Source organism: Scyliorhinus canicula, chromosome 17, assembly GCF_902713615.1.
Source record: "Scyliorhinus canicula chromosome 17, sScyCan1.1, whole genome shotgun sequence".
NCBI lineage: Eukaryota > Metazoa > Chordata > Chondrichthyes > Carcharhiniformes > Scyliorhinidae > Scyliorhinus > Scyliorhinus canicula.
This window is the reverse complement of record NC_052162.1, coordinates 60,224,198-60,240,879: the sequence shown is the minus strand read 5'-3', so window position 1 is coordinate 60,240,879 and position 16,682 is coordinate 60,224,198. Positions and strand designations below refer to the sequence as shown.

General features: G+C 51.3%; 1 protein-coding gene across 1 annotated transcript in view; it reads left to right on the top strand.

The window, feature by feature from the left end:
• The first annotated feature begins 12,872 nt into the window (after positions 1-12,872).
• siah2l (seven in absentia homolog 2 (Drosophila)-like) overlaps positions 12,873-16,682 on the top strand; it is a 79,845-nt gene continuing 76,035 nt past the window's right edge. The window contains 2 exon segments of the mRNA XM_038774835.1: positions 12,873-13,159; positions 13,161-13,526. Coding sequence (XP_038630763.1) covers positions 13,133-13,159; positions 13,161-13,526 — 393 coding nt within the window. The 5' untranslated portion in view covers positions 12,873-13,132.

The window sequence follows — 16,682 nt, the reverse complement described above, 5'->3', positions numbered from 1 at the left end:
ACATGCTTCTCTTGTTACAAGCCAAGAGTTCACACAAGTAATTGCACAGGAAATGCGCTAATATCATAAAGGAAATAAAAGGGTTACAAGCTACTTAGTCCTCTTAATGTGATACTGAATGAAACAAGAGGTCTTGTGCTGGTTCTTGAGGCATAGATGTATGAATGGAAACCTGTGTTGCCCTGAAGATTCTTCATAGAATTTTAACATTTGTTGGATTACTCAAATCAACATGATTAGGATGAACCAGGTTTCCATTTGGTAAACATTTTCCAGTTTGTTTATGACATTTTGAACATATTGCTTCTTGTTTTCGTCCATGACTATTTAAAACCTTTTGTTTAAAAGCCTTCATGTTAAATGGATGACTGCTCTACGCAAATAATTTGAAAATTGGATTTATTTCTGCACTTGCAAATATTTCATGTAACGGAGGCACATTGCTTTTGTTTAATACTATTTTTAACGTGCTGCCTTAAGCTTTAATGAAATACATTAGTACAATCACATGATTAACAGTTTATTTTGGTACAGAAGGTTACTGGGTTTGTTTCTATATTTAACATAATAGTATATTATTATACTATTCATAACTTTGCAACAAAGTTTAAAATTTCTTCACATTGGCCATGCTATGAAAGGCTGTATTTTGTAAACAAGGTATGATATAAAATGTAGAATTTTGTTTGGTTACAAACAACTGCCTACCTTAGAAAATTAGCACAAATCAACTGACTGCCTTGAATAGCTGACACAGGATAGAAAAGCCTGCAACTCAAAAATAGCAACAATTATAAACCTTATGATACCTAAAGATGAGGAAATACGTACGTGGCAATTACAACTTCAACTTTAGGCATACCCAAGATTCCAGAGAATAAATAAAAATGTAGTTGGCAGTCTTGGTGACTTGGAAGTTACTGAAGTGGATTTGAGAGGCATGCGATTTATTTTCCACCACTTCTCGAAATTTGGCACACAAAATGTTTTTTTTTTACACTTTGGTTCACTTTCCATCAGTCTTAAGTCTACTGTAATCCCACCTTTCAAAGGGTTAGTTTTTTAAAAATAAGTTGTCACATTGCATTCTATAAAACATCAAAACATCCTTTATTAAAATAGCAGATGGAAGAATGTCTAGCAAACATGTGCAGCACTCACCCACTATTACTGCTATCAGTCATGTTGATTTATATTGCTGTTTTGAAACTGCCAAAATTATTTATTTCATTGTCCTAGGACTAAACTTGCAGTTTGAAAAAATACATGAAATTGTGATTTGCCTAAACAGGGATAGCCAGCTGTATATCATGTGCCTTGCTGCCTCAAGCCCTGAAGTTAGCAATCTGCTGTCCTCTTTTTTTTGTTATTAATGTTGCATTTACAGTTTTCAGCGCATGCTGACTGCTCTGATATGGATGTTACTGGCTTTCTTCCGGTGATTCCATAGTAACAAAGAGACCTTCAAATGCCTATGTAAATAAACTCAAAACATTTTATGGTTATAAAATTGGGCAGTGTGACTAAACAACAACAACTTGCATTTACATAGTGCATTTAATGTAACAAAACGTCCCGAAGTCCTCAAGCAGACAATGCCAAAAAAGACTTTGAACATTGGCTAGCCTGGTTTGAAGCTCACATTGGGTCTGCGCCAGTCCCAATCCCAGAAGCACAGTAGCTCCAGATTCTGTACACGCGGCTGAGCTCCAACATTTTTCCCCTCGTCCAGGACGCGCCGACCTACGCAGAAACTACTGAAGGAAAATTACGCTCAGCAGACCAACAAAATCTATGCCAGGCATCTCCTATCCACGTTGCACCATATTCCCGGTGAGTCTGTGGAAGGTTTCTGGTGTGCCCTGCTCGCCCTAGTGAGAGACTGTGACTGCCAGGCCGTTTCGGCCACTGAACATTCGAACCTGCTGATGAGAGACGCGTTCGTTCCGGGCATAGGGTCTGACTACATTCGCCAGCGCTCCTTAGAAGGGGACACGCTTGACCTCGCGGCGACCAAAAAACTAGCGCTCTCACTTACGGTCGCCTCGTGCAACGTTCAGGCCTATGCCCCCGACCGCGCGGCCCACCACCGCCGTGCATTGTGGACCCTGCCGACGGCCACCCCATCATGGACCCCTTCAGCGACCGTCCCCAGCCCCGGGGGTCACAAATGCTACTTCTGCAGTGAGTCAAAACACCCCCGGCAGCGCTGCCCGGCACGGAGCGCGCTCTGCAAGGCCTGTGGCAAGAACGGACATTTCACTGCAGTGTGCCAGGCCCGCTCAATCGCCGCTATTGTCCCGGCAACTGCCACGTGCAGCCAGTGGGCGCCGCCACCTTGCCTGCCTCAGAACCAATCGGTGCCGCCATCTTGCCTGCCCCAAGGCATGTGTGGCCCGAGGGTGCCGCCATCTTGCCTGCCCCAGGGCACGTGCGGCTCAAGGGTGCCGCCATCTTGCCTACCCCAGGACACGTGCGACCCATGGGCGCAGCCACCTTACCCGCCTCAGAACCCCTGCCCGTCGGACACCTCATCAGGCTGCTCATCGTCTGCAACCGCCGACGACCAGCCGCATCTCCCCTCGGTCACGATTTACCAGTCTTCACCGCACAAACTCGCAACCGCTTCGACAAAGGTGAATGTCGACGGGCACGAGATCTCCTGCCTTTTGAACTCTGGGAGCACTGAGAGCTTCATCCACCCCAATACGGTAAGGCGTTACTCCCTCGCGGTACACCCCGCTAACCAGAGAATCTCCCTGGCCTCCGGATCCCGCTCCATGGCAATCCGGGGGTACTGCATCGCCACCCTCACCGTCCAGGGCGTAGAGTTCAGCGGCTTCTGCCTCTATGTCCTCCCCAACCTCTGCGCTGCCTTGCTACTCAGCCTGGACTTCCAGTGCAACCTCCAGAGCCTAACACTGAAATTTGGCAGGCCTTTACCACCCCTTACTGTCTGCGGCCTCGCAACCCTTAAGGTCGACCCGCCTTCCCTTTTTGCAAACCTAACCCCGGATTGCAAACCCGTCGCCACCAGGAGCAGACGGTACAGCACCCAGGACAGGACCTTCACCAGGTCTGAGGTCCAGCGGCTGCTGCAGGAAGGTATCATCGAGGTCACCAACAGCCCCTGGAGAGCCCAAGTGGTAGTGGTGAAAACTGGGGAGAAAAACATTCGTTGACTAGTCAGACCATCAACCGGTACACGCTGCTCGACGCATACCCCCTCCCATGCATATCTGATATGGTCAATCAGATTGCACAATGCCGGGTCTTCTCGACAGTGAACCTGAAATCTGCCTACCACCAGCTCCCCAACCGTAAGGCGGACTGCCCATACACTGCGTTCGAAGCAGACGGCCGCCTTTACCACTTAGGGTTCCCTTCGGCGTCACCAACGGGGTCTCGGTCTTCCAACGGGAGATGGATCGAATACTTGACCGGTACGGACTGCGGCCCACTTTCCCGTAACTGGACAACGTCACCATCTGTGGCCACGACCAGCAGGACCACGACGTTAACCTTTCCAAATTTCTCCACACCGCCACTCTCCTCAACCTCACTTACAACAAGGAGAAGTGTGTGTTCAGCACAAACCGATTAGCCATCCTCGGCTATGTGGTCCAGAACGGAGTTCTGGGGCCTGACCCCGATCACATGCGCCCCCTCATGGACCTCCATGAGGGCCCTCAAACGATGCCTGGGGTTCTTTTCGTATTACGTCCAGTGGGTCCCAAACTATGCGGACAAGGTCCGCCCACTCATTCAATCCACCATTTTCCCACTGACAGCCGAGGCTCACCAGGCCTTCAACCATATCAAGTCCGACATCGCCCAAGCCACGACGCATGCCGTCGATGAGAGCGATGCATCAGACGTTGCTCTGGCCGCCACCCTCAACCAAGCAGGCAGGCCCGTAGTATTCTTTTCCCGCACCCTCCATGCCTCCAAAATTGGGCACTCCTCCATCGAAAAGGAGGCCCAAGCCATCGTTGAAGCTGTGTGGCATTGGAGGCATTACCTGGCCAGCAGGAGATTCACTCTCCTCACTGACCAACGGTCGGTTGTTTCATGTTCAATAACACACAGCGGGGCAAGATCAAAAATGATAAAATCTTGAGGTGGAGGATCGAGCTCTCCACCTACAACTACGAGATTTTGTATCGCCCCAGTAATCTCAACGAGCCCCCCGATGCCCTTTCCCGAGGTACATGTGCCAGCGCACAAGTGAACTGACTCCGGACCCTGCACGACAATCTCTGTCACCTAGGAGTCACCCGTTTTTGCCACTTCATTAAGGCCCGCAATCTGCCCTACTCCATCGAGGAAGTCAGGACTATCACCAGAGACTGCCAGATCTGTGCGGAGTGTAAACCGCACTTCTACCGGCCAGACCGTGCGCGCCTGGTGAAGGCCTCCCGCCCCTTTGAACGTCTCAGCGTGGACTTCAAAAGGCCCCCCCTTCCACCAACCGAAACACGTACTTCCTCAGTGTGGTCGACGAATATTCCCGATTCCCCTTTGCCGTCCCATGCCCTGATATGACGTCTGCCACCGTCATCAAAGCCCTCAACACCATCTTCGCTCTGTTCAGTTTCCCCGCCTACGTCCACAGCGACCGGGGATCCTCATTCATGATCGATGAGCTGCGTCAGTTATTGCTCAACAGGGGCATTGCCTCGAGCACGACGACCAGCTACAAACCCCGGGGCAACGGGCAGGTGGAGCGGGAGAATGGGACAGTCTGGAGGGCCGTCCAGCTGGCCCTATGGTCCAGAAACATCCCGGCCTCCCGCTGGCAGGAGGTCCTCCCTAACGCACTTCACTCTATTTGGTCGCTCCTGTGCACCGCGACTAACGAACCCCCCCCCCCCCCATAAACGTCTCTTTGCCTTCCCCAGGAAGTCCACCTCCGGGGTTTCGCTCCCAATGTCGCTGGCAGCTCCAGGACCAGTTCTCCTCCGTAGACACGTGCGACTCCACAAGGTGGACCCATTGGTTGAGAGGGTACAGCTACTTCACGCCAACCTGTAGTACCCTTACGTAGCGTACCCCTCTGCCCCAGCGCCACCTTCCCTTCCCCCGGCGCACCCCACCGCAGCCCCCGCTCCAGGACAATCCGTCCTCCCCTTGCTCCCACCCGGGGATGAAGAGGATTTCGACATGCTCCCGGAGTCACTGAAGACCAAGCCGACGCCTGAGTCGCCACCAGCACTGCGGCGCTCTCGACGACAGATCAAGGCACCGGACCGCCTAAATTTGTAATATTCTCTGTGATTTTAGAAGAAGCTTGTCTGTATATAGTTCTCCACCACCCCCGCTGGACTCATTTTTAACAGGGGGTGAATGTGGTAGTCACCACTGATGTATTATACTGTATATATATTGGTTTTATGGTAAGGCCCCTGTACTACAGGTACGGGGGTAGATCCTTGCCTGCCTGCTGGCTCCGTCCAGTAGGCGGAGTATAAATATGTGTGCTCTCCACACAGCAGCCATTTCATCAGCCACACATCTCTGTGTAATAAAGCCTCGATTACATTCTACTCTTGTCTCGTCGTAATTGATAGTGCATCAAGAGCCAGTGAAGATATGAGCTGAAGATTCTTGGATGAGTACAACTTTGTCATGTAGAAGGTGGGAGAACATGCATAAGAGCATTGGAAAGTCAAGTCTAGAGTTAACAATGAAATGGATGGGAGTTTCAAAAACAGATGCATTGAAGCAGAGCTGAATAATGTTAACAAGTGGTGGAGGGCACTTCCGGTTGCGGCTATGCGGAGCTAAGCCGCACGTTCGGCAGCTCCCGCTAGAAACGGAATTTGGGGCTCTTTTCAGGGCCCCCAACGGAGGTTTTTTGACGATTCCCGACGTGGGAAGGGGTCTGCAGTAGATCCCCAGGGTTCTAGGGTCCAGACCAGGAGTGGGGTGAGCAGAAAAGCGGTGGCAGCGCCCTGGAAAAGTGGGGGAAGGGAAACAAAATGGCGGCTGGCGGAGCCCTCGAGGAGTGGAGGCAGTGGGCGCAGGAGCAGCAGGAGACTCTTCTGCGCTGCTTGCAGGAGCTTAAGGTGGAGCTGCTGGAGTCACTGAAGGCTACCACCAGAGAGCTGATGGAGACCCAGACAGCCCAGGGGGCCGCAATCCGGGAGCTGCAGCAGCAGGCCTCCGAAAGGGAGAATGAGGTCGTGGCCATGGCGGGGAAGGTGGAGATGCACGAGGCGCTCCATAAAAAGTGGCAGGAGCGGTTCGAGGAGCTGGACAACCGGTCGAGGAGGAAGAATTTACGGATCCTGGGCCTCACAGAGGGGCTGGAGGGGTCGGACCTGGCGGCCTATGTGGTCGTTTTGCTGAACTCGTTGATGGGAACTGGGTCCTTGCAGGGGCCCCTGGAGCTGGGGGGGGGGCCACAGAATACTGGCTAGGAGGCCCAAGCCGAATGAGCCGCTGCGGGCGGTGTTGGTGCGGTTCCACCGGTTCGTTGACCGGGAGTGCGTGCTCCGGTGGGCCAAGAGGGAGCGGAGCAGCAAGTGGGAGAACACGGAGGTGCAGATCTTCCAGGACTGGAGTGCGGAGGTGGCTAAGCGGAGGGACGGGTTCATAGACGGAGTGTGAAGTTTGACATGTTGCAGCCAGTGTGTCTGTGGGTCACCTACAAGGACCGTCACCATTACTTTGAGTCCCTGGAGGAGACGTGGGCCTTTGTGCAGGCCGAGAAACTGGACTCAAACTGAGGGTCAGGGATAGGGGTTCTGTATGAAAATGTAACTGTGTTTAGTTTTTTCTCTGGAGGCGGGGGGTTCTCTGTTTAATGCAGGATGTGTGTTGGCTTTAGGGTGGGTGGGGCGATGTCTCTATGTCTTTTTGTATGGGTCTGGTGGACAGGTTCGGGCAGGGAGGTAAACTGAGAGTGCGGGGAGCTGGTGGTGGGGACTGGCAATGGGAGTTGCCCTAGAGGAGGTGGGTTGGGCAGGGCGAAAGCACGGGCTTTTCTCTGGTTTACCACGCTGCGGGATGATGGGGCGGTGTCGGGGCTGAGAAGCGCGGGCCTTTGCTGGTTGTTATTTTCCCGCACACGGGAGGGGGGGGGGGGGAGGGGGGCAGTTGATGGGCACGAAGGAGGAGGAGTAGTCCCACGTGGGGAGGGGTCGGAGGTGTGCCGGGAGTCGCCGGGGTCAGCAGAAGTTAGCTGGCTCACGGGAGTGCTACGGAGGGAGGGGCGCGGCTAGGAGGGGTCCTAGCCAGAGGGGGGGGGTACCAGGTTGTTGCTGAAATGGCCAGGAGTATGCAGAGGGTGCTGGGGGGGGGGGGGGGGGGGGGGGGGAGTTGCCGCCGTGGGGAACATGCCGAGCGGGGGACGCTGGCCAGTGGCGGGCAGGGGATGGGTTATGGATAGTCGGCAGGGGAGGGGGCAGGGAGCCCTCTGATCCGGCTGATAACCTGGAATGTGAGGGGGCTGAACGGGCCGATCAAGCGGGCCCGGGTGTTTGCGCACTTGAAGGGGCTGAAGGCGGATGTGGCCATGCTCCAAGAGGCGCACCTGAAGGTGGCGGACCAGGTTCGACTGAGGAAGGGGTGCGTGGGCCAAGTATTTCATTCAGGGCTGGATGAGAAGAATCGGGGGGTGGCGATCCTGGTGGGAAAGAGGGTGTTGTTTGAGGCGTTAAATGTGGTGGCTGACAGTGGCGGGAGGTATGTGATGGTGAGTGGTAAGCTGCAGGGGGAGCGGGTGGTGTTGGTGAATGTTTACGCCCCAAACTGGGACGATGCTGGGTTTATGCGGCGTATGTTGGGCCGCATTCCGGACCTGGAAGCGGGGGGCCTGATCATGGGGGGGGGGACTTCAACACGGTGCTGGATCCCCCATTGGATCGATCCAGGTCCCGGACGGGTAGGAGGCTGGCGGCGGCTAAGGTGTTGAGGGGGTTTATGGATCAGATGGGAGGGTTGGATCCCTGGAGGTTTGCGAGGCCAAGGGCCAGGGAGTACTCGTTTGTTTCCCAGATGCATAAGGCCTATTCGAGGATTGATTTTTTTGTCCTGAGCAGGGGGCTGGTTTCGAGGGTGAAGGATGTTGAATACTCTGCCATTGCCATTTCAGATCATGCCCTGCACTGGGTGGACCTCGGGCTGGAGGAGGAGAGGGACCAGCGTCCGCTCTGGCGCTTGGAGGTGGGGCTGCTGGCAGACGAGGAGGTGGCCGGGAGGGTTCGGGGGTGTATCAAGAGGTACCTTGAGGCCAACGATAACGGGGAGGTCCGAGTGGGGACGGTCTGGGAGGCATTGAAGGCGGTGGTTAGAGGGGAGTTGATTTCCACCCGAACCCATAGGGAGAGGGGGGAGCAGAGGGAGAGGGAGAGATCGGTAGGGGAGATGGTGAGGGTGGATAGGAGATATGCGGAGGCTCCGGAGGAGGGATTGCTGGGGGAGCGGAGTAGCCTTCAGGCCAGATTCGATCTACTGACCACCAGAAAGGCGGAAGCTCAGTGGAGGAAAGCACAGGGGGCGGTGTATGAATATGGGGAGAAGGGGAGCAGGATGCTGGCACACCAGCTCCGAAAGCGGGACGCGGCCAGGGAGATTGGGGGAGTGAAGGATAGAGATGGGAAGGTGGTGCGGAGGGGGGTAAACGTTAATGGGGTCTTTAGGGACTTTTCTGGGGAACTGTACCAGTCTGAACCCCCGGTGGATTGGGGGGGGGGGGGGGGGGGGGGGGGAATGGGGCGCTTCTTGGACAAGCTGCGATTTCCGAAAGTGGAGGAGGGGCAGGTGGAGGGACTGGGGGCGCCGATTGAGCTGGAGGAGGTGGTCAAAGGAATTGGCAGCATGCAGTCGGGGAAGGCGCCGGGTGCCGGATGGGTTTCCGGCCGAATTTTATAAAATGTATGCGGACCTATTGGGCCCCCTGTTGGTCCGGACCTTTGACGAGGCAAGGGAAGTGGGGGGCTTTGCCCCCAATGATGTCACGCGCGCTGATTTCCTTGATCCTTAAGCGGGACAAGGACCCTCTGCAGTGTGGGTCATATAGGCCGATCTCACTGCTAAATGTAGACGCCAAACTGCTGGCAAAGATCTTAGCCACAAGAATAGAGGATTGTGTGCCAGGGGGTCATTCACGAGGACCAGACGGGGTTTATGAAGGGAAGGCAATTGAATACCAACATACGAAGGCTCCTCAATGTCATTATGATGCCGGCTGTGGAAGGGGAGGCGGAGATAGTGGTGGCATTAGATGCGGAGAAGGCCTTTGATAGGGTTGAGTGGGGGTATCTGTGGGAGGTGTTGGAAAGGTTTGGGTTTGGGGAGGGGTTTGTCCGTTGGGTGAGGTTCCTTTATGAGGCCCCGATGGCGAGTGTAGCCACAAATAGGCGGAGGTCGGAGTACTTTCGGCTGTACCGGGGGACGAGACAGGGGTGTCCCCTGTCCCCCTTGCTCTTTGCGTTGGCAATTGAGCTCCTGGCCATGGCGTTGAGGGAGTCAGGGAACTGGAGGGGCCTGGTGCGGGGTGGGGAGGAGCATAGAGTGTCGCTTTATGCGGACGACCTGTTGCTGTATGTGGCGGACCTGGTGGGGGGGATGCCCGAAGTGATGACGATTCTCAGCTAATTTGGGGGCTTCTCTGGGTATAAGCTCAACCTGGGCAAGAGCAATTTGTTCGTGGTGCACCCGGGGGATCAGGAGGAGGGGATTGGTAGGCTCCCACTGAAGCAGGCAGGGAGGAGCTTCAGGTACCTAGGAGTCCAGGTGGCTAGGAGCTGGCGGGGGCCCTTCACAAGCTTAACCTCACAAGGTTGGTGGAGCAAATGGAGGAGGAGTTCAAAAGGTGGGATATATTACCGCTGTCACTGGCGGGTAGGGTGCAGTCCGTTAAGATGACGGTGCTCCCAAGGTTTTTGTTCCTGTTCCAGTGCCTTCCAATCCTTATCCCGAAGGTCTTTTTTAGGAGAGTTAACAGGAGTATTACGGAATTTGTGTGGGCGCATGGGACTCCGAGGCTGAGAAGGGTGTTCTTGGAATGGGGCAGGGATAGGGGGGGGCTGGCACTGCCCAACCTCTGTGGGTACTATTGGGCTGCCAACGCAGCGATGGTGCGTAAGTGGGTAATGGACGGGGAAAGGGCAGCATGGAAGAGGATGGAGATGGCGTCCTGTGTGGACACGAGCCTGGAGGTGCTGGTAACGGCGCTGTTGCCGCTCCCTCCAACGAGGTATACCACGAGCCCGGTGGTGGCGGCTACCCTCAAAATTTGGGGGCAATGGAGACGGCATAGGGGGGAGGTGGGGGGCTCGATAGAGTCCCCGATACGGGGGAACCAGTGGTTTGTTCCAAGGAGCATCGATGGCGGATTGCTGGGCTGGCACAGGGTAGGTATTAGGAGGTTGAGGGTCCTGTTTGTGGATGGGAGGTTCGCGAGCCTGGGGGAGTTAGAGGGGAAGTTTGGGCTCCCCCCGGGGAACATGTTTAGGTACATGCAGGTTAGGGCGTTTGCCAGGTGGCAGGTGGAGGGGTTCCCTCTGTTGCCCCCATGTGGGGTATGGGACAGGGTGCTCTCGGGGGTGTGGGTTGGAGGAGGGAGGATTTTGGACGTATACCGCGTAATGCAGGAGGTAGATGAGGCCTTGGTGGAGGAGCTGAAGAGTAAATGGGAAGAGGAGCTGGGTGAGGAGATTGAGGAGGGGATGTGGGCGGATGCCCTGGAAAGGGTGAATTCCTCCTCTTCCTGTGCGAGGCTTAGTCTCATACAGTTCAATGTGCTGCACAGGGCCCACATGACTGGGACGAAAATTAGTAGGTTTTTCGGGGGCGAAGACAGGTGTGCTAGGTGCTCGGGGATCCCAGTGAACCACGCCCATACGTTTTGGGCATGCCCTGCGCTGGGGGAGTTTTGGAAGGGGGTAGCAAGGACGGTGTCGAGGGTGGTGGGATCCAGGGTCAAGCCAGGCTGGGGACTCGCAATTTTTGGGGTTACAGTGGAGCCGGGAGTGCAGGAGGCGAAAGAGGCCGGTGTTCTGGCCTTTGCGTCCCTAGTAGCCCGGCGGAGGATCTTGCTTCAATGGAAGGATGCGAGGCCCCCAAGCGTGGAGGCCTGCAGGGGGGAGGGGGAGGGGGAGGGGGAGGGGAGGGGGAGGGGGAGGGGGAGGGGGAGGGGGAGGGGAGGGGGAGGGGGAGGGGGAGGGGGAGGGGAGGGGAGGGGAGGGGAGGGGAGGGGATTGTGTTTGGTGGGAGGGAGAAGTGTGTACATGGGTTTGTTGGATGTGGCGGGTGTTATCTCTTTCCTTTTTGTTGTTTGCTTTTTTTGTTTTTGTTTTAGTAGTTGCTTTTGTAGTTGGGTGGGTGTTGTTCTTGGGTTTTTACCATGGTTGTGCTGTTAATATTGTTTTGTTGTTTATATTTTGTGAAAACCTTAATAAAAATTATTATTTTTTAAAAACACAAGTGGTGGCAAGCAATCTTAGTGATGATAGGCATGTGGTCAAAATATCTTCTGGAAACCAAACACAACAGCAAAGTTGTGAACAGTTTTGTTAAGTTTACTAAAGCACAGGGAACAAAGTTTGTGGTGACAATGGCTTCATTCTTCCCAATATTTAGTTGAAGCAAATTCCAGCCTATCAAATATTGGATGTTGGACAAACAGTGTGACAAATCAGAGACAGTGGAATGACGAAGCAGGTGGTGGTGAGATGGAGCAGAGTGTTGTCGGCATACGTGGTTAACCTGCTCCCTTTCTGGTTGATATCACCAAGGAGTAGCATGCAGAACAGAACTACAAGGGATCAAGGTTAGGACCTTGGGGCACTCCAAAGTTATCGAAGTAAGAGTGGAAAGGGAAGCCATTTTTCAGCTATCGTTAGGTAAGGAAAACAAGCCAGAACAGTTCCATCCAACTAGGAGAGATGTCGAAGGAGTTTGGTGAGGTAAGCAAAATATTACAGATATATCAAGGAAGATGAGAAAGGATAGTTCAACATGGCCTAGGTGCAGACTTGATGGGCTGAATGGCCTCCTACTGCACTGCAAATTCTAAAATTTCTGACTGACACAATCAGTAGCTGATGTTGCAGTGCTATCCCCAACTGGCTGGTTGTTCGCATTAGTAAACTCCCAGCATGAGTCAAAATATAACTTAGAAAATACTGCCAGTTTCGGCTTTAAAAGCTAATGGCTCACAGACACATATACATTTTGTTAAATATCCACAATATTTTAAATAAGCACCACTTCTACTTTGAGCAATAATTGTCACAAATTAACAATTACTTTTACAAATAATCATTTTTCTAACAGGTTAAAATAATTTGCATAAAGGGGCTAGTTTAGCACAGTGGGATGAACAGCTGGCTTGTAATGCAAAACAAGGCCAGCAGGGCGGTTCAATTCCCATACCCCCGAACAGGCGGCGGAATGTGGCGACTAGGGGATTTTCACAGCAGCTTCATTGAAGCCTACTTGTGACAATAAGTGATTATTATTATAGATTTGAGATCTGCAAATGCAATAACCGTGCACGATTTCAATGAGGGAAAGGTCAAGTGACTGCACATGACAACAAAGTTGAAACGTGAGGCGGCCACAGCGCTGGCCCTTTGCTTTCTGGGGGATTGAGTCCTTCTGCTTCCGTCCCGGGAGCCGATTGAAAGCAGAGCAGTTGTAAACCGAACTACAACGCCCGAAAGGCTCTGCGGGCCGACGGGGCTGACGTTTCGACTGCAAGTGATGCAGCGTGACGTAAACCCCCCGCCGCAAGCCACTCAGCCACTGTTGTTCTGCCAGACCGGTTGTGATTGGTTGTAGTAATGGAGGGGGCAAAGCCACGCCCCCTCCCCTTGGTTTCGGTTGCACGGCCGGTCGTTGCCGCCATGTTGACGCACGGTTGGGCGTTGCCGCCATGTTGACGCACGGCGAGCTCTGCCGCCATGTTGACGCACGGCCCCGTGCGACGGGACGCTACCTTCAGAAATAATAATAATAATGGCGTTGATAAGAGGGAAAGGACGAGGCCGTGCGATCCGAGGCGCAGTTTAAGTGGGGATTTTTTTGTGTGTGTCTCTTGCCGTCTTTTCCAGCCCCATCCCGAGAGTGGCTCGAGTCCGCCGTTGTTTTGAATGCGTTGTCGGCTGGAGCGCTCTTCGCCATGAGCCGACCGTCGTCAGCCGGCGGCGGGGAAAACGGGCAAGCACACGGCGACGGCAGCGGCCGTGGCGGCGGCGGCAGCAGCAGCAGCAGCGGGCGGAGGAGGGAGCGGCAACCCGGCCATAGCAGCAGCAGCAGCGGTGGCTGCAGCGGCGGCCGCGGCAGCCGGAGGAGGATCCACCCCGCCTCAGTCCGAACTCACTTCTCTCTTCGAGTGCCCGGTCTGTTTTGATTATGTGCTGCCCCCCATCCTGCAGTGCCAGGCCGGGCACCTGGTGTGTAACCAATGCCGCCAGAAACTTTCCTGCTGTCCGACCTGCAGGGGCCCTCTCACCCCCAGCATCAGGAACTTGGCCATGGAGAAGGTGGCTTCCACCATCCCTTTCCCTTGCAAGGTGAGTCCATGCAAGCGTCCGGCAGTTTTCCGGGGCAATGTGTTAAACGTGAGCAGTTCAAGCTGCCCTGCATCAGGTGTGTTTTTTCTGGTCTCCTAGTGTTTGCAAACACATAATACCCCTGGACGATTTAATGCTGCAGTTCTCTTTCTCGCCAGTTATGAATACTTATTGTAGGTTCACATACGGTACAGGTTTTGTAGTTTAATAACCGATTTGAGTTATTTCTATTCCATAGTATTATAGTTTTGGTGATTTTAAAAGAAAACCTCAGTTGTCAAAGACGATCTGCGGAAGAGAGTAATATAACATTTCTGACCTTCTCCAGTTGACATTTCTCCTGTTATGCTCTTTTGGAGACTTGTGCCTGTGAACATGCACTACCTGGCATTGATATGGCATTAGTTATTATCTCATAATGGTTGCCTGTTCTGAAATTGTTTAAAGTTAGTTATACTTACAAAGTGAAACCATTGTTTTCTCTCCTTATCTACATTCCTTGCGATTTGACAGTTTGAGATTTTGATGCTGCAATATTTGTTAATTAGTAAACCTTTGTCACAGCTTTTGTAATGTATTTCAGTTCTTTTATCCTTTCTATGCTTCCACTGTTCCTTTCTGATTGTTGCTCTCTTTCACTGATGTGAATTGTGTCTTGTTGATCTAAGTTTCTTAGTGTTGCTATCCCACTCTCCTGTGTTTTCTTTGCATGTTGACCTCATTTGAACAATTGATGTCTTTGCTGAACCACTTGGTGCAAGTTGCCTCATTCTCTTCCTAACTTTCCTGTCCTTCAACCCACCCTCCCCTTATCACAGTGGAAAATATGCAGGCATACCACTCTCTGTACAAAAGCTAATTAATTGTCTGTGAATTGAATACTGCTTACTATAACAATATTAGAGTTTGGGAGGTGGGAATAAAGCTTGGAGTTGCGATATTATCGAAGAATTCTTAAGTGCTACACCGTAATGAAAGCATGGTAGATTTAAGAAATAAGAGGGGAACGGTACGGTTGTTGATATGCATTAGAGACCACCAAACAATGAAGATGAGAGAGACCTGCAGACAGTCCATAGAATCATCACAGAATTTATCGTGCAGAAGGAGGCCATTCAGCCCATCGAGTCTGTACCGGCTCCTGGAAGAGCACCCTACCTAAGCCCACACCTCCACCCTATCCACATAACCCAGCAACCCCACCTAACTTATGGATGCTACAGGGCAATTTAGCATGACCAATGCACCTAACCCGTACATCTTTGGACTGTGGGAGGAAACAAGAGCAGCCAGAGGAAATCCACGCAGATGCGGGGAGAACGTGCAGACTCCGCACAGACTGTGACCCAAGCCGAGAATCGAATCTGGAACCCTGGAGCTGTGAAGCAACTGTGCTACCGTGCTGCCCAGTTCTGGGAGACCTGAACGGCTGGACAATAATGAATGATAGCAATTCTAACAGAAACTGGAATAAAAATAATACAATTGGTGAATGAATTCCTAAAAAGTTGTTACTCCTTGGCTTAGTATCTCTCAATTTCAACAAGTACAGGATATCAATATCTAGTAAACAAAAGGAAAGTAACAGATTGTAGGAGAACAATTTCAATTTTTTAAAATAAAGTTACTGAGTAAAAAAACTAAAGACGCTGGACCGGAAAAGGTATTTGACCCAAATCAACTGGATAATAAAGTTAGAAACAAATGGCAAATTAACAGTGGAAGGATTGAGTATAAAATGATATTCCACTAAGATGAAAGAGGAAATATCGGCTAGTTAAGTTTTATGGATCAATGGTGATTAAAAGCAATAAAATTAGGGCTAATATGAAAATGGTGAGGAATATGTAAAGTGTAGTGTGGGTTGAAAAAGGGAGATATAAAATGTACTGACTATTAAAGACTTTCAGGTGACGTAAATCTAATGAAGGCTTCAATAAGCATGTCAATTGGAGGACAAAACAACTGAAAAGTGGAAGAGATTTACTTGAGAATGAGTGTAGTTAAATATAGTGTGTTTGTTTTTACAAATAACATTAAGTGCTTGAGAGGGATATCGAACAATTGTTATAACTTGTTGAAAAATTCTAATGGAATCAGCAGAAATAGAGGTGGAAAAGCCACAACCCCGGTAGGCATTAAGTTTGTTGAAAGGAATTAACATATACATTAAAAGGCAATTTTTAAATTCGATATGCAAATTGAGCTGTGGGACTGGGTGTAGCTGATGCAACATGTTTGTTAATTCCGAAAGAGTTAGTTTAAGGTCAGTTGTGAGCCAACTCTTTGAATCCATATTCAAGATAAAACTGGTGAGCATTTAGAAATGTGTGGTTGAACCTGGCAACTAATGTGGATTTGCTAATGTCATGTTTGACATTTTAAAATTGAAAATGTAATTTGGTAAAAAAAGGAATTGTGCTGGATGCGGTGTATAAGGATTTTTAGAATATATTAGTTATGGTGTCTTAAGGCTTGTTGGAAAAACTAAGGCCTATTGTACATGAGGAAATGTTAGCAGTATAGTTGCCAGTAATTGGATGTTGCTTGGGTATAAGAAGTGTTGGGAGTGGTGTACACCGTCAGTCTGTGCTGGATCCACATTTGTACTTCCTTGATCTATTTATGGATGATTTGGGATTGGTGCGCACAGCCTTAAAAGTTTGCCAAAGTGGATTTTGGTGAACAATAAGGAAAGCTTTAACAGACTTTAGGAAGATAGATGGGGTCAGCAGGATGGCAGATGCAATTTAATTTAAATAAGTGTATGTATGGTAATGCATTTTATGAGGACCAAGAAACAAAAGTACATACTGAATAGAGAGACTGAAGGATGTGGTTGATATAGATATCTGAAAGTGTAAGTACAAAGAGATAAAACCATTAAAAGGGCCAAACAAATTGGAGATTCCAGAAGGTGGAAATTATAAAATAACATTGGTTGGACTAATATTAGAGTACTAATGTACAATTCTGGATATTTTTTGTTACAGAAAGGAAATCAAAGCCATGGAGTGGAGGGGGGAGAGGGGGGAGAGGGAGGGGGGGGGGGGAGGGGGGGGGAGGCAGGCAGGCAGTGATCAATTTTAAACCCTCACTGAGATACAGAAGAGAGATGCTTCTTTGTGCAGAGGGTTGTTGGAGGATAGATTGTTT